The sequence below is a fragment of the Haliotis rufescens genome, unplaced genomic scaffold (genome assembly GCF_023055435.1).
Source record: "Haliotis rufescens isolate VD_foot unplaced genomic scaffold, xgHalRufe1.0.p SCAF_1, whole genome shotgun sequence".
Lineage (NCBI taxonomy): Eukaryota > Metazoa > Mollusca > Gastropoda > Lepetellida > Haliotidae > Haliotis > Haliotis rufescens.
In genome coordinates this window covers 36,843,956-36,866,663 of record NW_025963779.1, presented here as the reverse complement: position 1 = coordinate 36,866,663, position 22,708 = coordinate 36,843,956, and the positions used below count along the sequence as shown (strand labels likewise).

Sequence of the window (22,708 nt, the reverse complement as noted above, 5' to 3'; positions counted from 1 at the left end):
GTCATTTTACAGGCTGTCCCCATATAGCTGGAATATTACAGCTCTGCGTTAAATAACAAACTTTAACAAGCGCGTCAATGATACTAGTAATTAGATTCAAGAAAATTTACACACCTAAGCTATTAACCAAACAGGCTAAAATAAATTAATAATATATCATACATGACATTTTGTATTTTTTCCTGTCTTGCGGAATGTGAGTACAAGGGTCTTAAGAAGCACCTTTTATTACTTTTCATCCGACATATTACATGTATGTAAGCCTTTTTTTAACTCGTTCTTCAGCCTCTCCCTATGAAACGAGATCAGCTCTTTCTTTGAAACCTGGGACACTACAACATTACATGTGACTACTGACCTAGAGATTCTAACATCCCGTGAAGGTAAGACAAATCCATTCGGTCATACAATCCATCTTCCCGCCGCACAGCGCAAAGGTCTGATCGCCGTAACGTGCACCGGCGTGATACACTGCCATCGTCAAACCCCGCGGTCACGACCCAAGCGGAGGTCACGAAGTCATGTCACGCCATTGTAGGACTGATTGAACGATGGCAAACGCGATATTCCAGGCATATCGCCCACTTTCAATGCTTACCATCACTGTTATGTATTGGTCTCTAACTAACCATTTCAACCATTAGACACGAGGGTGCGAGTGCTTCAGCCTATTTAAAGCATGGCCAACAGACCAAGAAACCTACCAACATTGTTTTGATAACCGTGTTTAAAAAAGATATTCACGAACTCTATGTTTAAATGTGAGAACCATGTAACACGCCCCTCGCGTGATTGACGTAAATATGTTACTTGTGCCCGTGGCACGTGGATCATTATGTGGGACTAACTCGAGCACAGTTACCAAACACATAAATATTGTTTGCTCATGTTGAAAGGACTATTATGAGCAAATCATAGCCCTAATTAAAAAAAGAGTAATTTTAACGGATAGCTACTAAATCGAATGTACCTTTAATGGACATAGAAACATACAGCATAATCAAATATACAGGTTCATAAACGGATAAACCCGTGAAGATTCCGGGGTAGAATAGGTCTTCAGCAACTCATGCTTGCCGTAAAAGGTGACTAAGCTTGTTGTAAAAGGCGACTAACGGGGTCGGGTGGTCAGGCTCGCTGACTTGGTTGATGCATGTCATCGATCCCAATTGCGTGGATCGATGCTCATGATATTAATCACTGGATTGTCTGGTCCAGACTCGATTATTTACAGACCGCCGTCATATAGCTGGAATATTGCTGAGTGCGGCGTTAAACAACAAACCAACCAACCAATCATAAACGGATAAACTATTCGTTTTGATGTCAGTAAATATGTCATTGTTAAGTCGACATGATTTCCTCCATGGCGTAGCAGACAACTACATTCGTTAGCCTTCGGTACGACTTCGGCGGCACACGTTTTCCGTAAAGTTGTTCAGTGATCAAAGTAAATTAAATAGAAAAAGATGCAGGGTTACAAAAGTAGCCATGTTTAAAGTACGTTTATTATCTTCTAAGTTTCATATTCATTTGAAGTTGAAAATGATGGACTTCTACACTGAAACAGACACATATTGTTTCTTTCTTGTTGACATGGACGAGTCCACTGTGACAGGAGGGTGACCCTGACAATGTTAACTTCATGTTAATTAATCACCTAATGCAACAGCAGGACCATTACGAGGCGGGGACAAACAAATAGCCCCGTCTTAGATGATGTAAAGCGCCCATGAAGCTGTCGGGAGCTCAGTAGTGTGATGAGTTTAGTATGAAGGCGGCAGCCACGCTCTTACGGGTTCTGACGGTGGTGTGTTTGGCGGCTGTGATCAGTGGGCATGGACGCATGATCGAACCCCCTAACAGGGGCAGTCTGTGGCGAGTTGGTTACAACGTTGCCAAAAACTACGATGACAACGCTTTAAACTGTGGTGGCTATCAGGTAAGGTGATCAGTTTTACCGTTATATGTCAGTTTGTCCAATAACATAAGATTTATCACACTCTTGCACACATTATCAATCTTTTTCAAAATACAAGCAATTACAAAACAAAATTGTGTTACATTTATTATATGTGGCTTTATGTGTGTAATGATATCCAACTCAGGAAATAACCATTTATAATCTCATATTTCTAATTTACTGTTTATTCACTCAAACCATTCCCCTATAAACCTTTCTTTTATAGAATTGCAAATTATTTTTCAAAACATAGAATTTCAAAATATGCCATTATTTTATATTTAAAGAAATAATGTTTCATCTGGTGTTTTAATAAAAGAAATCTATACTCAGATGAGGTCGTTCAGGCCTTAACACACTAATACTCATAATAACTAGACAGATAAGGTCCTTATTCGAAAATTTAGGATATACTTATATAAAGATTACTGCACATGTACAAAGTTTCTTATGTACGGTGGGTGCAGGGAGGGGGCAGTCGTCTAGGGCGCCGCGATTCGCTGTGCACGCCAGAAACCTATGATTGTGTGTTCGAATCCCGGTTCGCCCCGATTATGTTTCTAGGTTTGTCAGCACCATACCCGTGCTCGTGGGTTTTGCCGAAGTGGTAAACGTCTGAGACCTGGATCACCTCGGGCTTAACTGGAAAACTGTTAAAAGCGGCGTTACATCCAACTCTATATACTCACACACTTATGTATGGTGCTGCAGTTTTGTTGAACAAGAATTCTTTCAACTAACAACCAAATGGCACGCACGCACGCACGCACGCACGCACGCACACACACTGAGCAATGCAACTCAGTACCAGTGGTTGGCTGTATGAGCAATGCTCCATCGGGGTTGGGTCGCACTTAATCAGCCTTGTTGCATATGTGAACAGTCGTAGTTTGCAACAAGGGAAGAACGGACAGGTAGGGGACGTTACGTCACGTTATGTTTACTCATGGTTCCGAATTAAGGCGTCAGCAGCTAACCTAAATGAATGTATGGTTGAATTTCTTTTTGTGAAGGTCCAGTGGCTGCTTAACGCTGGACGATGCGGTCACTGCGGAGACGCCTACAGAGGCCCACGTGAACACGAGCGCGGAGGAAAGTACGCAAGTGACGTCATATCCAGAAAGTACACTTCCGGTCAGGTGATAGACGTTACAATTGACATCACGGCCAATCATGGCGGCTACTTCCAGTTCTACCTGTGCTCACAGCCCCGACTGTCAGAGGCATGTTTCCGTGAACACCCTCTGTACGTGGTCGGGGAGGGTTATAAACATAAACTGAGGACACTGAGGTCCCCCCTCTTCGAGAAGGTCCAGTTACAGCTTCCACGCGGGACGAGCTGCGACCACTGTGTATTACAGTGGAGATGGAACTGCGGTGAGTGTCCTTGACCTCGGTTGACCTAATAAACAACCACAAACAATAATCTTTATCAAAATTATCACATTGAAGTACCTCTAAAACGTGCATTTTAGTATCCCAACTGAAGCCCTCTGTATATATTCGAGAGGATGGTTCTTGACTAACATCATCTTAGGGGGGGCCCACTTTTTTAAATTGAATTTCAAAACGTTTCGACATATCTTGTCCTCAGCTATACATAATATGGAGCCTTAGTATGTTATGTCGAAGAACATCCTAAACTTAAATTGACCCGTGAAGATCCTGGTAAGAAAAGGTCTTCAGCAACCAGTGCTTGCCGTAAAAAAGCGACTATGCTTGTCGTGAGAGGCGACTAACGGGATCGGGTGATCAGGCTCGCTGACTTTGTTGATGCATGTCATCGATCCCATTTGCGTGGATCGATGTTCATGATGTCAATCAGTGGATTGTCTGGTCTAGACTCGATTATTTACAGACCGCCGTCATATACCTGGAATATTGCTGAATGCGGCGTTAAACAATAGATAAACAAACAAACTAATAATCTTGAATTATTTGAATAGCCCGCCCTTCAGATCCATGACTAATTGTACGACATCCTTTTACAGCCCAGAGTTACGGTATGGACTGGGAGACAGGAATCTATTGTAAGGGGTGTGGGCAACAGGAGCAGTTCTGGAACTGTGCTGATATAGCCATAGAACCACCTCTCCGGGTCCCTCGTCCGTTCTTCAAGAAGATAAAACCGAAGCCAGAGCGCCGTGACATCAACCTCATGGACAACCCCGTCCCGGGGATCCTGCACGTGCCGTCTATGAAGATGGCGCATTTCCTTCCCTCTCCACCCCCAGTCGTGTTCCAGCAGACGGCAGGAGAGTGTCGAGGCTCCGCCACCTATGGTATCGCGCTTGATGCTTGGTGTAAGCTGCACTGTCCACTGGGCTTCTGCCCACCTACACACTGTAGGTGTACGTGACGGGGGTTGATGGAGCTATGGTGTATTCCCGTACATTCAGTGTACTGACATGAGTCAGTCTATTTCAAACAGCTCCCATGGCACATAATTATGAAAAGATTTCTCTACAGACAGACAGAAAGACACATGTGCACAATATCAGTGAACGCCATTTGTTCTAAGCTTGAAAACTTTATCAATATACACAGATATTGATATTGAACTATTATTGATCTTGAACGATTCTGCATGATGACTCAATGAAGTTTTTTTCAATTATAGTTTCCTTAGGTATTTGTAAAATTGATTTTGCTCCGCAATAAGTAATATATAAATAAGTAAAGAAATATATCGTTGTGTTAAAAGACATGCTTGAACGAAGCACTCCGTGTCGAAGGAGGCTGGCCTCCCACTTGGCAGGTCAAGCAAGATGATTCAAGTCATTCTAACCAACTTCTACTTTCTGATTACTTACATTTCATGATGTATACAATGAACAACCTAGCAGTTAATGGTTACACAAACACAATATGTACGATCCCACATGACGCCATGTCTAGACTACAATCAGGCTCCAGACCCTGTAACATGTGACATCCATACACCTCGTATCAACCCCTGACTGGTAGCCCTGGTTTTAGCCCCGAGACTGACTGAGATATACCATCCTTAACTCTGCGTTCAGCCTCTGAAATACTATGGAGTTTCCCTGCGTAGTTCCGAAATACTACTATAAAACATACCTTGATGCCTTCACGCTATAGCCATGAATGCATCGAGACCAACGTTGAAATTTTAATATGTAGGAAAAGATCCCTCTTTACAATATTGCACAACCATGTTGAACAATTAAACAATAAACTTTTGAATTTATTACCACGAACGTTTTAATTATCTATAAAATGGCGCGGTCTACATCGTCCGAATGTTGTCAGGTATTCCAACTTGGACAATTGGTGATGAATTTTTAGCAACTTGTTTTCTCGCACAGTCCCTCTTTCTTATACAAACTAGCTATCAAAGTCAATATGAAAACGGTCTAAGGTCACAAAATCAGTTTTAGCCTATCTTCGGGTCAATTGAAAACATGTTGTTGGATTGTAAACAAATTGACAGTTTAAGTTTGATCAATATTCACAATAACTTCTTTCAGACTTGCTTGATAAAGGTGTTAGGATCTACACCGAAACGTCGCACTAATTGTAATAAAGAAGTTGTTCATCCAAAGAACTCGTCTTACTTCAATATTCACAATGTCAAAGGCCAAATGGTTATTAATGATACTGGCATGAGAATAAACTTACACAGAAACTTTCTTAATAGACACTTATACATGACAACACGAACGACACTTTCATAGGTCTGCTATGTCAGTGGTTTCTAAATGTTCATGAATCTGAAAATACAAATTTCACCCAATTCAATAAGAATAAAAATAGTTCCACAAAAACAAGAAATCTTTGCTAAAAGCATCGTCCATTCTACGATTCCGACCATATTGCCACCACCGGTTGCACCCGTCACATATGCAAGAAGATCCGGGGTAGAATAGATCTTCAGTAACCAGTGCTTGCCGTAAATGGCGACTATGCTTGGTGTAGGAGGCGACTAACGGGATCGGGTGGTCAGGCTCGCTGACTTGGTTGATGCATGTCATCGATCTCAATTGCATGGATCGATGCTCATGATGTCAATCACTGGATTGTCTGGTCCAGACTCGATTATTAACAGACTGCCGTGAGTGCGGCAACAACAAACAACATATGCAAACGCTGATGGAATATACACTTGCAAACTGAACAAACGCGGAACATGCATGTTACCAGACCAAGTTCCATAGACCGCTGATTCAGATCAGCTGACATCAACGTTCTCAAGATAACGTGACTGTGATGGATTTATCACAAGTTGAAGCAGTAGACAGGCCATAGGTAAACAAATATCAAGATTGAAAATGAATCGACTCGATTAATGCACCATAAGTACTGTGAAATGTCACATGATCGTGACTAAAATAGGCCTAAGATTTGTTCCAGGAGAAACCTCTCACTGATAAACTTGTGGTTAAGCTCGGTCAATATGAACAGATAGAGGTGATACAGGCTTCCGGCTTGGCTAAAATGGTTTCTGGACAATAATTCGGACATCCGTAGACACCTGTCAGAGGTACGACTAGCGCTTCAGCCAACAGATGACAGCTTACCATTGAAAGCAAGTACAAAACGGTGTCTATCGTGTTTACGAAGAAACGTGCATAGGCAAGTGTATTTTATTGTCAAAAAGCTTAATATGAGAGCATAAACTTTAAAATATTATAGTGAATAAGACTGCAAAGACGACGCAGTTGTGTCATAAACAGATGAGTCGCACTTCCTGCATGGACTGTGAAGCTGTGGTAGCACAAGCATCACTTGGTTCATCATTTCATTATGCAGGCTGATTGAGCGTGCGTGAGAGAATTCACATTACTCTAAATTAAAATTTATGTTCATAACTTCAAGTAATCGGCATTTTGAAACACATTTAATGTGTTTATTATTTAATCATGTGTTTCATCCATACAAGCTAACTTCTTTATCCAGTCCTTGCTCCAACTGGCGTTCAAATAACTCGGCTATATACTAATGTCCTTTTGATTTTTTCTTATAAAAAATGCATTTAAGCGTTTTCCCATGTCAGCTTCTATTGTTGTGATTCTTCAAAGGGTAGGATTTCAGCAAAAAATGCTAAGTGTACATTTTTACCAAAGTGCAACAGGCCTCTGAGATTGCAAGATGAAGACATCCAGTAGTTCGGCAGCGTAGTCCTTCGATAGTCAATGATCGGGGGCTTGTAAGTCCCAAATCTAAGAACAAAACCCGACAGTGTGTTCTCCATGGGTTGAAACAAAAACCTATATCCATCTGCAGTGAGGGGTACAGGACGGAATACAAGACATAATACAAGAGCTTACAGCTCAACCCACCTCCATATCCTTGTATCCATCTGCAGTGAGGGGTACAGGACGGAATACAAGACATAATACAAGAGCTTACAGCTCAACCCACCTCCATATCCTTGTATCCATCTGCAGTGAGGGGTACAGGACGGAATACAAGACATAATACAAGAGCTTACAGCTCAACCCACCTCCATATCCTTGTATCCATCTGCAGTGAGGGGTACAGGACGGAATACAAGACATAATACAAGAGCTTACAGCTCAACCCACCTCCATATCCTTGTATCCATCTGCAGTGAGGGGTACAGGACGGAATACAAGACATAATACAAGAGCTTACAGCTCAACCCACCTCCATATCCTTGTATCCATCTGCAGTGAGGGGTACAGGACGGAATACAAGACATAATACAAGAGCTTACAGCTCAACCCACCTCCATATCCTTGTATCCATCTGCAGTGAGGGGTACAGGACAGAATACAAGACATAATACAAGAGCTTACAGCTCAACCCACCTCCATATCCTTGTATCCATCTGCAGTGAGGGGTACAGGACGGAATACAAGACATAATACAAGAGCTTACAGCTCAACCCACCTCCATATCCTTGTATCCATCTGCAGTGAGGGGTACAGGACAGAATACAAGACATAATACAAGAGCTTACAGCTCAACCCACCTCCATATCCTTGTATTATTCTGTGAAGGTGTATTGTGAAGTGAGGCAAGCGAAGACTGGTATAAGTTCACTTAGCCATCTCTCGAGAACCGTTTGTCAGGGTTGAAAAGTGTTTTGTGTTTTAGCACATTTGTCAATGTATAATACACAAAAGATTAGTCTGCCAAGCCATGTTGGCCATAATCATCATCATAATTTATTCCATCAGTTAATAAATTCGATGGCCAAACATTTTATTTAACTATGAGTTTTAAAATACGTTCTAAAGGAAGTGCGATAATCGAGTGTTGGCCAGACAAACCAGTGGTCAACATCATGAGCAACGATCTAAATCGCCGGAGAACGATGGCATATAATCAGCCATGTCATACATGGAAACATGTGGCATATTTCCGCTGCTGAGCACTAACCAAGTCGTTTCGAGGAAATCGGCATATTTTCCTTTGTATGGGTGACAGGTTCTAGAAAGACTGACAAAAAAGCTGAACTAATTTATTTCTAAAATAAGCTTTTTAATCACAGTGTTTTAGTTACTGCAAAGTTACTTATGTACCGGTTGACATGAAATAACTGCCCAGTAAAAGTTACGCATAATCAGAATGATCCTCTCTCCTACCCTCACTTTCACATGGCTGAACTTGACATTCAGTAAGTTCCGTTACTCTTCACTGTCCATGGCTGCCGTAAAATATTTACAAATTGCAACCCCGAGCTGTAATCGTGTAATTATTAACGTAATGATTTACTGGTGGAAGTACTGGCACAACCTCATTGCCAACGGAACCACCTGAGGTTTGGCTGAATACCGCCGTTTTAAGCTGAAGAAAGAAGGAGTCGGCATATTAAAACACGAGAGTCTGAGAGACTGCTCATTTTTTTTTACCGATGTTCGTATGACCATGGCAAAGTGTTAGTGCGTGTTGCAAATGTTTCCAGCTGTGTCTACCAGCATTTCAATTCTGAAAATCACTCCATCCTTTACATAAAAACTATTAGAGAAAATATACATCCATCTTACCTTAAATGCAGTCGACATTTAGAATGTCCAGAGAGTGACACTGGATTCAACTGCTGTGTACAGCAATGCCATTTGGGTGTTATGACAAAATAAGAGACATTGACAGCCTTTCTAACCAACGAACTACCAACGTCAATGTATTGAGTCTGTTTCAAGCACCCCTAAGACTTCGGCGCAACCATGGTAATAAGAAAGCATAAAGGCCAAATGAGCTCATTCTTTTGGAAGGTGTTTTGCCTCTCCTTCAGGAACCATTGGGACTGCACAAAGTAAGAACAAGACGATACTGCGTCTTTGAAAGAAAACATACAACTCCAGCAACTTTTGCGAATGTGTGGGTCTGCAAGCAGTAAGGGTCCACGGTATCGACTAGAGATTGCTTTAAAAGGTTTAGCCAAACCACAAACTCCACGAAATCCGAAAATACCTAGTGTTCTTGAAATTATAACTTGCAAAAACAAAAGAAATTGACGCTTTTAATTTAAGTGACATTCTCAAACAAAACTCAGTTTCTCAAGATGACCCACAATATTTCAAATTTCAAATTACGAACACAATTTCATCACAGTTGTTCAATGAAAGGACTATGTTGTGGAAAGAGAGTGGACTTGGCAGCTCATGATGTAAAGGGAAGACAACCAGGTTGAATGTCTTTCAGAGTGGGACAAATCAGTGCATTAGGTTGACATCGGTAGAATCACAAACTCAAAAAGAGGTAAGGGAATTGGAATAAAACCATTCCGACCCATCTAGCTGTCATCCAGAGTCTGGCTGTGCTACATGAAACGTTTGTAGCTCTTTCAACTGACAAGGTCTCAAATTACATGACCATTATATGTAAAAGCAACACGACATTAAATCTCTAACCAAAAACCTTGGTATAAGTGAACGAACTGAGGAAGACATCTGCCAAAACCATGCATCAGTACCATGAGCTTTTGGCTTGACATATTGCTGGGTCCAGTAAATGTACAACCAAATCCCTGTCTTGATGATTAACCATAATCCGTAATACATTCAAGGAAGGACTTTCATGATTTTAAACAGAAAGTATTTGAGAGAAGTGGAATTTATAACAGGTGGGTTTTCAAAAGCTCATTTGCTTGATGTTTTTCAATCTCGGAAAGAACCCTGTTCAAATCTGTGAAAACATTTGATTTTTCGGTTGTTCTGATGTCGAACGTATACAATTCTAGCCACTGTCATATGCATTGTGCGTAGGTCGATATATACGCAAGGTTTTTGTGTCTTGATTACATATTAATTGTGAGGTAAAATTTGAAAGATCAGTGACAATATTTTTTACCATATTGTCCCGTGTTTTTTTTATGGTGAAAAATTGACTTGCCTTTGCATATGTCTGTGAGGTGTGCCAACAGTGGGGAAGGAGACGCTCGCCTTTTCGCAAACACTTGGTATCATTACTATTTGATAGTGATTCATAAGCACGTTCTCATGATATAGTCGGAATTGTACAATCAACTCTGCGTTATGCAGAGATTTCCATTGGATATATGGAAAGGGTTTTGTCGCTTTATATACACAATCTTCCCAAACTTCATCATCACAATGTAACAAGGTTCATATTGGGGGACCGCCCCCTTGTATTTTTATTACTTATTTGTATTAAATTTTTAATTTCTTTGGGTTTATACTTACCATTTAGGCGGTAACTAACCACTCGGGCCCTTTTTAAATATATAACATCTGTTTCAAGTGCAAACATTGCACCTTATCAAGATGTTTTCATTATCTATGTTGGTTAAATTGATAACTCGTGGTATTGGATTAAGGTTTGTTCACAAACACTCTTACGAGTAAAAGCTTTGGCCGCTGGCCGCTTGGGGTGAATGACTACCCCCAGGGGGTATAAAATACATTTGACAGTCGGCTCCTCTGTGGGTGAGGCGTTACTGACAACAAACACCGTCATCACCAACTCATTGATCACAAACTCAGTAATCATCAAAGTCATCATCTTAAACCTCGTTATCATGAACCTCGTCATCATATACTCCATCCTCACAAACTCTAGTCGAAATGACCCTCCTCACAAACCTCGTCACCACAAACGCCATCCTCACGAACTCGGTCATCACAAATCTCATCAACATGAAGCCCGTCATCACCAACCCCTTCATAACAAACTCAGTCATAACAAACATCATCATTATAAACGCCTCCATCACAAACCACGTTATCATGAACCACGTCATTTCTTCTCAGCCATCGTAAACCTTGTTGTCATGAACCCCCTCATCACAACTCAGCCATCATAAACCTCGTTATCATAAACTCCGTCATCACAAATACCTTCTACAAAAATACAAGTAAATTATTTTTTATTTGTTTTATTTGCATTGACAGCCAAGTCAGAAAACAACAGAAACACATGAAGAGGCAAGTTCCCCAAAATACTGAACTCAATATCCATCATACACGCAAGTTGTACTTGATACGTGTCAACACATTATTACGTTCAAGCGTTTAGGGTTTGACCATGCTCCCAGCAGTTATGGCACGGCGTGTCAGCTTCATTGGAAAGTGTTGGTCTCTTTATGAGCACTGTCCCGACAGTCCTAAATCGATGTGGCCACCCATGTCCCACATACGTCTTGGATGCCAGTAGAGTTCCATAGTAAACACGGACGAATACATAAACCCTGTTTCATTTAGTTTCATCTTCCTCATCAACAATCCCTGTATAGATCCCCACCATTGCACGGCTTCTGGCCAGTACAGTAATTACACCCCTTTAATTTTAAACATTCATTCCGACGATACAAATATTATTTTTTTGCATATATTATTCAGTTATCTTTGTGCCTTATTCATGGACAGTGGGAAATGGTGCGAACAATGCTTTTGTTGTGACTGTATATAAATATTCCTCTCATTTTTTTCTTGACATTTCCTTGTTAAAAAATGATTTCAAGGCATTTTCCCAAATCGGCTGATATTGGTTTGATTCTTCAAAGGGTAGTATTTTAGCAGAAACGCCAAGACCACATTCGGGGTTAAGTGCATCAGCGCTCGAAAATGGCAAGCAGAAGGATTCCTGTACCGAAAGCGGTACGACAGTATGGGTCTCTCGATAATCGAAGCTCGTGAACTTGTAATTACCAAATTTAAGAAGAAAGCTCGACAGTGTGGTCTCCATGGGGTTAAACAAAACCCCTATGTCCATCTGCAGTGTGGTGTTCAGGGTAGAGGCCAAGGAATGAAAGGTATCTCCAACTTCTCGTCGCCATATTCTATAGCCCTTTTCGTTCAGGGATATCGTGATGAACCGAATGTAGTAATATTTCACACTGAAGGCTTTGAAAAAAATATTTTGCCAGTGTCTCGAAAGGTCTGTGTCAGGGTTGTAAATAGTTTTGTTTTGCTGCACATGTATCAATGTATAATACACGCTGGTTTTCTTATCCCGTAATGGAATATTGGTCACATTCCATGGTTTCTTATCGTTGTGTTTTCCGCACGCTTGTTCCTTTGATATCCCCCAACTGTCTAAGTCTGTGAAAGGAAAGGTTACACATTACAGACAAGGCGAGTGTTGCATGAAAATATAACCGCTAAAGTGGCTTCAGAATAATGATGGCAATGTTTGAGCACAACAACAACCGATGAATTATAATCTATTGGCAAACTACGCATTAGAGAGTGTTTATGAATTGTGGTTAAATATCTATTTGAACATGAGGAAATGTTTGCATGATGCAGTGATCACCATGAGATTGCAGTGATCACTTGAGTTTTCGAGAGAAACTATCCGCATGTGCTTTGTTCCGTTCATGCTTCCACGTTTTTACTTGTGTTCCACATTACAAGGCTCTTTCCGCAGCCTAGACGGAAAGACGCGAGCAGTCACGAATGGCACTGGTCATAACTACAGTAAAAGATTAATCGAAATTGGAAATTACATCGTATTGTAAAACTATACGCATTATAAGAGAGATTATTGTTGTGCCTGACTTTATGTCTGGCAATCATTTGAAATTCTTTTCCCATAAATATCTAAAATTCAACTGAGGTAGACAGTAAAAAAATGTTCTCCGTCAGACACGTTCTTTTTTTAATGAACCAATCCAAAGGAAAATTACATCAATTTCGAAAGACGCGTACGTCAATGGCAAACCAGAATGATGTAGAATTCTTACATTTTAGTTCCACATTACTGGGAATGTGCCTTTCACTGGCATGATATCCCATGGTTGGGACACATTTAAACTCCCCTTTCCTGGTGATCAGACACTTTTCCTCTCTACGGCAGGGTGACACACACTCTCGGCCGGGTTCCTGCAGAGTAACGACAAATGGTATACACTTTAGGCATGAAAACTAACCGATTTGTTAGAAGGGTGTAATTTGTTGGGATGTAGATTTTCTACACGTTTTGAAGCAACTCTTTTGAAATCTGTGTTTCGTACCCGTTTGACGGACATAGACAACGTCTTACAACATAAACAAAGTCTACAAGTGATATTTCAAGTAATAATTCAGTTGAGATGAAAAGACAATTATTATGAACAACTGATTTCCAGAGTCCCTTATTTGGTATGACGGAGCTGACCTACAATAATATATTCACACTCCTTTCACTTTAATAAAACGATTCGTGAGGTCTTCAAACTTTACTTTAATTTTTCGTCACAGCGAATAACCTAGTTAACCGTTAAGAAATTATCAAGAAGAAAATATTACCTCTTCTGTAGCGTTCTTGGTCCACGTGATGCATCCCCTGTGAAAGGACATGTCGCTCTGTCCACTGTTTAAACCATGAAGCTCACACAAGCAGTGTTCTGTGAGGTAGCTGACAGCACCGCAGCCACCGTATCTGCAGCATAGTCTTTGACACTGAAGAAATCCCAGGCGGTCGGGATAAATATAACCTCCTGACTTAATTCTTTGATTTTCAAAAGTGTTACTTTCAGTAAGAGTCACTGTTATAGATAAGTATGCAAAGAATGCATGGATGAGATCCATCGTAGTTGTTGTCATGACCCAGGAAGAAGGGGTGAGCATTCTTATCCTTGCAGTCAGCAATATTTGGTTGGCAGTTGAGATCTAATCTCACCAGAATCCCTGGAGACGTCAGTCACAGAACAATATCAATATCAGTTTGGATTCCCACGCCCTGGTGGGAAATAAGAACTCTCTCTACGATTTTCATCAATAATTCAACCGAAAAATTGATTGATCGACCTAATCGACCTTAGTGCGTGCGTGCATGAGTGCGTGCGTGCGTGCGATAATCGAATGTTGGTCAGACAAACCAGTAGTCAATGTCATGAGCAACGATATCGATAAAAATCGTCTGAGAACGATGACACAAAATCAGCCAAGTGATACATGGCAATCGACTCCAACAACTTTTGCTGATGGTAGGAACTACAAACAGTAAGAACCAACAATATCGACTAGAGAGTTTAGTTCTTGATATTGCGTTGGAAGGTTTGGCCAAACCCGAAACAGACTCCACAAAATCAGAGAAACACCGCGTGTTCTTGAATTTATAACTTGCAAACAAGGGAGTTGATGTTTTAGACTTCAATAACATTCTCAGACAAAACAAAATTACCCACAATATTTCAAATTTCAAAATACGAACACAATTTCACAGTTGTTCAATTAAAGACATGATGTAAATTCCACTTCTAGTGGCTGCCAAGAGTCCCCATACTTGCTCGTGCACCATAATCATAATCACCATTAACCATAATACTTAATACATTCACTTAAAGACTTTCTTGATATTCACAGAAAGTATGACAAAGTTTAGGAAAACTTCATTCCTTGATCCATGGGGCTTTTGTTACAAAATGTGATGTCTATAGATACAGTTACATATCTCTCTTCAGAAGCTCGGGACAATTTGTCTAGAAATGAAAGAATATTTACTATGTTAGATATTTAGACAAGAAGCAGGCATCCCCATGGGCAGCACTTGTGCGACACTTCTTGCTGGACCCGTGAAGATTCGGGGTAGAATAGGTCTTCAGCAACCCATGCTTGCCGTAAAAGGCGACTATGCTTGTCGTTAGAGGCGACTAACGGGATCGGGTGGTCAGGCTCGCCTGACTTGGTTGAGTGAGTGAGTGAGTTGGGTTTAACGTCGCTTTTAACAGTATTCCAGTTATATTACGGCGTTTGACTTGGTTGATGCATGTCATCGATCCCAAATGCGTGGATCGATGCTCATGATATCAATCACTGGATTGTCTGGTCCAGACTCGATTATTTACAGACCGCCGTCATGAAGTTGGAATGTTGCTGAGTGCGGCGTTAAACAACAAACAAACAAACAAAACTTCTTGCTGATCTGTTTCTTTGTGTATACGGATAGGAATTCCTGCTCGGATCAAGCATTCGTTAGTATCATGGTAGGATGTATGTTAAGAAGTTCAAATAATAACAACAATTTTTGTAGTCATACATTTTTTTATTGGACATTGTTTCTAATTTTTCCAGTATATTAAACACTTCCTGTCTCTCCATTGTTCTCACATCAATCATCTGTTTGTAAATTTTCATCACATGGGACATAAGGGTATTTTAGCTTGCTGGGGGTGGTGGGATGGGTTTCTCTTTTTGTCGAGACAAGATCCTTTTTTGAACGCTGCTTTTTTCTGAAGTTGGCATTTGGTTATCACTACATATCAATAACATGAGAGTTTACTCGTTTTACTCGGCAATTTATCATTGTGTTGCATGATGTGCGGAGTAATGAGACCATTTAGTTAGTTGTTCATACCGAAATGATATGGGTTCAGGGAGATGTTTTTGCTATCTCCTTCAAACAATGAACATCTGTGGACGTACCTAACCCTTGATATCACACAGAAGTAACACATAAATGGGTCTGCGCGCGTGTGTGTGTGTGTGTGTGTGTGTGTTGTCATGCTTTTAATTTGTTTTTAATCACTTTGAAATATCACTTTTTTGTTGTTGAACTCTAAGAAAACGGTTCTCTGAATTTCTTGAAAAATGGTCGCGTGTGTGTGTGTGTGTGTGTGTGTGTGTGTGTGTGTGTGTTGTCATGCTTTTAATTTGTTTTTAATCACTTTGAAATATCACTTTTTTGTTGTTGAACTCTAAGAAAACGGTTCTCTGAATTTCTTGAAAAATGGTCGTGTTACATGAATCTTTAAACTACTGGTCGTCCTCTATGGATATTTAACATTCAGTATCTTTCATGTTTGTGTTGGATTAAATACACAAACTGATATTGTCGATAAGAACAAACATTTAATGATAAGAAAGAAACATAATAATGGACGGAATTCTGTTGGTGAGATATCAGAATGGCAAACAAGTAGTCTATGTCATAAGCAAAGACCCAAATTGGTGTGACACGATGATACATAATCAGCCAATTAATACATCGTTACCAACCATTACCCATTTGTCATCTCCTTCGACAAGCAATAAATACATTTGACACTTTCTGACTTCGAATCTGTACGGTGGAAAATATTCAAATTGTTTATATACCAAAGAGTTGGACTGCTCTTGGCTTGTCGGAAATATATGATACTGACTAACAGAGTGTGTGGCTAAGGTGTCCTCACACTACGATATTCAGCTACAGAAGACACCGTCTCAAAATTAGAAGGAACAAGAAAATACTCAACTGATTTTCCACACACAAGTGATCGTATCTTATTGGACAACATCAGATCATTTATGTGTCGTATTTGTAGACCTACATACAATGACAATTTGAAAGGGTGGTAAAAACACAATTATTGCAGGAGTCATTATCATAATAATTCATCTCATTCTCAATCTCATTGAAATCAAATCTTAGTTCTCGTTTCAGCTAAACAAAGATCTGAGGGCATCCCATTACGGGTCACGTCAGACCGACCTGGCGCGAACTTTGACCGGCCACTGGATTGACCAATCAGAAGGGAGCTTTCTCGTGCTTTACGGCACCTTTTTCAAATTGGCGAATACGCTTCGAAACATATTTTGACAAATTCTCGACTAAAAATTTTAACCTTAACAAAAGAACATTCTGGAATGGCTAATAGATGGTCTAGACTGTATGGATTCTGTCGTTTAACCCGTAACTATCGTTCAGAATACCCCGCGTTAAAGTAATCGTGGTTGCATGATTAGAAATCACATTCCGATTGTCACTTTCATAATCTGGTAAGCGAAGCTCTGATTAGTCGGATGAAAGGTCGTTCTTACGTGACCCCTAATGGGACGTCTTCAGATCTTTGTTCAGCGGTAGCGAGAACTAAGGTCTGATTTTAATAAGATTGTCTCATTCTTCAAGCACAATGTTCGTTCCAATATTGTGTGCACTCATATTAATAAGGTGTTTTATCCATGTAAGGTAACTTCTTTATCCAGTCGTTTATCCAAATGGCGTTCCAAACGCGTTGGCTGCGTCTAGATCCACAACGTCCTGAATGCCTTTTCTTATTACAAAATGCTTTTAAGCCATTTTCCCATATCAGCTTATATTGTTTTGATTCTTCAAATGGTAAGATTTCAGCAGTAAAGCCAAGAGAACAGTCGGACCAAAGGGAAACAGGTCCCGGGGATGGCAAGAGGAAGTCATCCGGTAATGCAGGAGATAGGGCAGCGTAGCTTTGTCGACACTCGATGGGGCGTGGAATTCCCAAGTCGAAGAACAAAAACCGACACTGTGTTTTTCATGGGGTAAAACAAAACACCAATTTCCATCTGCAGTGAGGTGTTAAGGGCAGAATACCATTGCCTTGATTTATTCTTTCGTCCACATCCTTGTATTCTATTGTCCATTTTACTCAGGTGTATTGAGAAGAGAGGCAAGCCGTAGCATGTCACACCGAAAACTGTTAAAACTGTAGATAGCCAGTTATGAGAGAACCGTTTGTCAGGGTTGTATATTGTTTTGTTTTGTTGCACATGTATCAATGTATAATACACACTGGCTGTTTTATCCCGTAATGGAATGTTGGCAACATTCCATGGATTTTTATCGTTGTGGTGTCCGCACATTTGTTCCTTTGATAGCCCCCAACTTTCTAAGTCTGTGAAAGGAATCACAGTGTTACAAAATACACACAAGGCGGTATCGTTGCATGGGGATATAGCCGCTGAAGAGGCGTTAGAATAAGGATGGCAATGTTTGAAGCACTAATTATATTATATTAGCAAACTACGGATAAAAAATTGTGGTTAAATAACTATTTGAACATAATGACGTGTACATGCTACAGTGATCACTTGAGTTCTGGTGACAAACTATAAACGCGTGCTTCGTTCAGTTCAGTCATCTATGCTTTGGAAACAACGTGACAGGCGTGACGGAAAACTACGTGTGGTCACCATTGGCGATAACTACTGTAAACAATTATTCGAAAATTGGAAATTACATCGTTTTTAATCAAGGGCCATCGTATTCTACATCGTAAGTCTGTAAAATAGATCTTTTCCGTCACACACGTATTTTTAATGAACTAATCCCAAAAAGATCAGAGTTCAAAGTGATCGCAACTAACTACTCTTACTTTAAGGATTTAAAGTATGCTGGTGTTTATGTGTCGTTTGTTTAAAATTGAAAGCCTTTCAAATATTTTAGATGTTTTAAATCAAAATATATAAAACTTGCTTACATCCAGCAAAATTTGTGAACAGCAGTTTGAAAGGGAACAGGCAACTGGAGGCGTGAGTTTCGGTTTGGTTACAATAGGTATTGAAACATCATCAAAGTAGTCTGGTCTGTATTGACATGTGGTCTGTATTGACATGTGGTCTGTCATATAGTCCATAATCATCATCATAATTTTTTCCATCATTTTAGATATTCGATGGCGAAATACTTGATTGCCCATGGGTCATTTACAAAGTACACTGAAAGAAGATTACATCAATTTTGAAATACGCGTCTGTCAGTAACAAACCAGAATGATGTAGAATACTTACATTTTAGTTCCACATCACTGGGAATATGTTTCATATTTACAAGTCTTTCATTGGTATGATTTCCCTTGGGTGGGACACATTTAAACTCCCCTTTCCTGGTGAAAAGACACTGTTCCTCCCTACAGCAGGTCGACCGACACTCTCGGCAGGGTTCCTGCAGAGCAACGAGTTAAGTATATATTTCAGGCATGAGAACTAATTGGTTGGAATGTGGATTTCCCACCATCCTTCATATCGCCATGGCTAACATTTTGGTAAACCTACCCTACAGTCCATAGCCCTATTTTCACAACTTATCTTTTGGTATCTGTATCCAAATATATGCAAAACTTGCCATAGCTTGTAGTTTGTAACAGTTAAATCATGTTCAGTTTCAAGGTATTTCTTCAAGAGCCTTAGTGACATGTACTTATTTTCTGAATGCAGTTTAACAATTGCACGTCTGACTTGATTTTTCTGAAAACTCTCTAATTTATGTACCCTTCATGATTTTGATATGTTCCCCAACTGCTTCACTGATTGCTGGAGTCCCGTCGACAGACAAAAAAATTCAGCTTGTTAGGAGACATACCAATTCAAGTATTTATTAATGGCATAAAGTAGTTTTCCTCTTTCTGCTTCACACTGAAAGAAATCCTACACTTTAAAAATCAACATGAGCTGAGTAGCGCATCTTGTCAGTCAACACCGACGTATACCTTGTAACACGTGCAGTACGTGTTTCCGCTGTTCCTCCAACTTGTACACATAACAACATGATAGTTTCTTTTACAACATTTTCCAGTGATGGGATTAAAAGTAACAGGAGATATTGCTTGGTACAGGATAATCATTGCCGTGTTCCGTTTAGACATTTAATAGACCAACCTGACGCAATTTTGGGATGGCGATATCAACAACAATGTAGCGAGTCCCACTGATTACGATAGTGCTTGCGATAACTTCAAGGATTTGAAAAACTGACTGACACACAAAAGAAAGCCCTCGAAATCTTTGTGATGGAAATGAAGTCCCCGTGTGCGGCTAAGATCACAGGAGGTTCACGAATCCCGCTCTTCACACCGTAACGCAACCGTAATTTCTCAAACTTCTCTATTGATAACTTTCTTTTGTGGAAAATATTTGAATGAACAAAGGAGATCAATCACCTTGTCCCGCTATTCCTCCTAAAGGACACAGGAGGTTCACGTTTCCTGCTCTTCATACAGAATGACCAAAGGAGATCGATCACCTTGTCCCGCTATTCCTCCTAAAGGACACAGGAGGTTCACGTTTCCTGCTCTTCATACAGAATGACCAAAGGAGATCGATCACCTTGTCCCGCTATTCCTCCCAAAGGACACAGGAGGTTCACGATTCCCGCTCTTCATACAGAATGACCAAAGGAGATCGATCACCTTGTCCCGCTATTCCTCCTCATGGACACAGGAGGTTCACGATTCCCGCTCTTCATACAGAATGACCAAAGGAGATCGATCACCTTGTCCCGCTATTCCTCCTAAAGGACACAGGAGGTTCACGTTTCCTGCTCTTCATACAGAATGACCAAAGGAGATCGATCACCTTGTCCCGCTATTCCTCCCAAAGGACACAGGAGGTTCACGATTCCCGCTCTTCATACAGAATGACCAAAGGAGATCGATCACCTTGTCCCGCTATTCCTCCTCATGGACACAGGAGGTTCACGATTCCCGCTCTTCATACAGAATGACCAAAGGAGATCGATCACCTTGTCCCGCTATTCCTCCCAAAGGACACAGGAGGTTCACGATTCCCGCTCTTCATACAGAATGACCAAAGGAGATCGATCACCTTGTCCCGCTATTCCTCCTCATGGACACAGGAGGTTCACGATTCCCGCTCTTCATACAGAATGACCAAAGGAGATCGATCACCTTGTCCCGCTATTCCTCCCAAAGGACACAGGAGGTTCACGATTCCCGCTCTTCATACAGAATGACCAAAGGAGATCGATCACCTTGTCCCGCTATTCCTCCTCATGGACACAGGAGGTTCACGATTCCCGCTCTTCATACAGAATGACCAAAGGAGATCGATCACCTTGTCCCGCTATTCCTCCCAAAGGACACAGGAGGTTCACGATTCCCGCTCTTCATACAGAATGACCAAAGGAGATCGATCACCTTGTCCCGCTATTCCTCCCAAAGGACACAGGAGGTTCACGATTCCCGCTCTTCATACAGAATGACCAAAGGAGATCGATCACCTTGTCCCGCTATTCCTCCCAAAGGACACAGGAGGTTCACGATTCCCGCTCTTCATACAGAATGACCAAAGGAGATCGATCACCTTGTCCCGCTATTCCTCCTCATGGACACAGGAGGTTCACGATTCCCGCTCTTCATACAGAATGACCAAAGGAGATCGATCACCTTGTCCCGCTATTCCTCCCAAAGGACACAGGAGGTTCACGATTCCCGCTCTTCATACAGAATGACCAAAGGAGATCGATCACCTTGTCCCGCTATTCCTCCTCATGGACACAGGAGGTTCACGATTCCCGCTCTTCATACAGAATGACCAAAGGAGATCGATCACCTTGTCCCGCTATTCCTCCCAAAGGACACAGGAGGTTCACGATTCCCGCTCTTCATACAGAATGACCAAAGGAGATCGATCACCTTGTCCCGCTATTCCTCCTCATGGACACAGGAGGTTCACGATTCCCGCTCTTCATACAGAATGACCAAAGGAGATCGATCACCTTGTCCCGCTATTCCTCCCAAAGGACACAGGAGGTTCACGATTCCCGCTCTTCATACAGAATGACCAAAGGAGATCGATCACCTTGTCCCGCTATTCCTCCTCATGGACACAGGAGGTTCACGATTCCCGCTCTTCATACAGAATGACCAAAGGAGATCGATCACCTTGTCCCGCTATTCCTCCCAAAGGACACAGGAGGTTCACGATTCCCGCTCTTCATACAGAATGACCAAAGGAGATCGATCACCTTGTCCCGCTATTCCTCCTCATGGACACAGGAGGTTCACGATTCCCGCTCTTCATACAGAATGACCAAAGGAGATCGATCACCTTGTCCCGCTATTCCTCCCAAAGGACACAGGAGGTTCACGATTCCCGCTCTTCATACAGAATGACCAAAGGAGATCGATCACCTTGTCCCGCTATTCCTCCTAAAGGACACAGGAGGTTCAAGAATCCCGCTCTTCACACCGTAACGCAACCGTAATTTCTCAAACGTCTCTATTGATATACTTTCTTTTGTGGAAAATATTTGATAAAATATACCACAACACTCTGTTGTCTGTATTTAAACTCTGATAGTTGCCGTTGCGTGACGCATTTGAAATGTAATCTCTGTTGCTGGTGCACGAGCGCCAAGCTCTGTCGTGAGTTACAATAATCTTTACAAGGTATGGTGAAAAGCCATTTGCAATTTCGTTTGGTCCTACAGGAGTATTGGTATACCAATCGCTTTCATGTTAACAATATGGTCATGGGGGTTATAGGAAGTAAGCATAGAACGGGCTATCTAGTCAAACACTGTTGTGTCGAAGTTGAAGGGACCTACGTAAATACTTCCACTTATCCGAGGCTAGACACAACATTATGAATGAAGAAGGACTACGCAGGGGCCTAACTTTTACCTCGAGACAACCACAAGAAACAACAAAGTTCGACACAACGATGTTTGACTGTATATATGTATTGGTTTCATTACTTAACTACCAACATTGTTATATACATGTAAGACATAATGGAACACAATATTATACGGATTATTTGCGAAGTTTGTGATGCTTATGCAAATATTTGAAAATAATTGTTAGTTCTCATAGTTCCGACATGTGTCCGTAGC

General features: G+C 41.0%; 1 protein-coding gene across 3 annotated transcripts; it reads left to right on the top strand.

Moving 5' to 3' along the window:
• Positions 1-283: 283 nt before the first annotated feature.
• Positions 284-5,524, top strand: LOC124135775. 3 transcript variants are annotated; one of them, XM_048395904.1, is made up of 4 exons: positions 284-383; positions 1,673-1,942; positions 2,977-3,340; positions 3,955-5,524. In XM_048395904.1, exons 2-4 carry the CDS (start codon positions 1,772-1,774, stop codon positions 4,320-4,322), a joined length of 903 nt encoding a protein of 300 aa, XP_048251861.1. In that variant the 5' UTR covers positions 284-383; positions 1,673-1,771; the 3' UTR covers positions 4,323-5,524. The 3 variants fall into 3 exon arrangements, with proteins under 3 accessions (XP_048251861.1, XP_046357282.2, XP_046357280.2); XM_046501326.2 differs by lacking the exon at positions 284-383 and having other exon boundaries at positions 1,255-1,942; XM_046501324.2 differs by lacking the exons at positions 284-383; positions 1,673-1,942 and having other exon boundaries at positions 2,538-3,340.
• Positions 5,525-22,708: the final 17,184 nt, after the last annotated feature.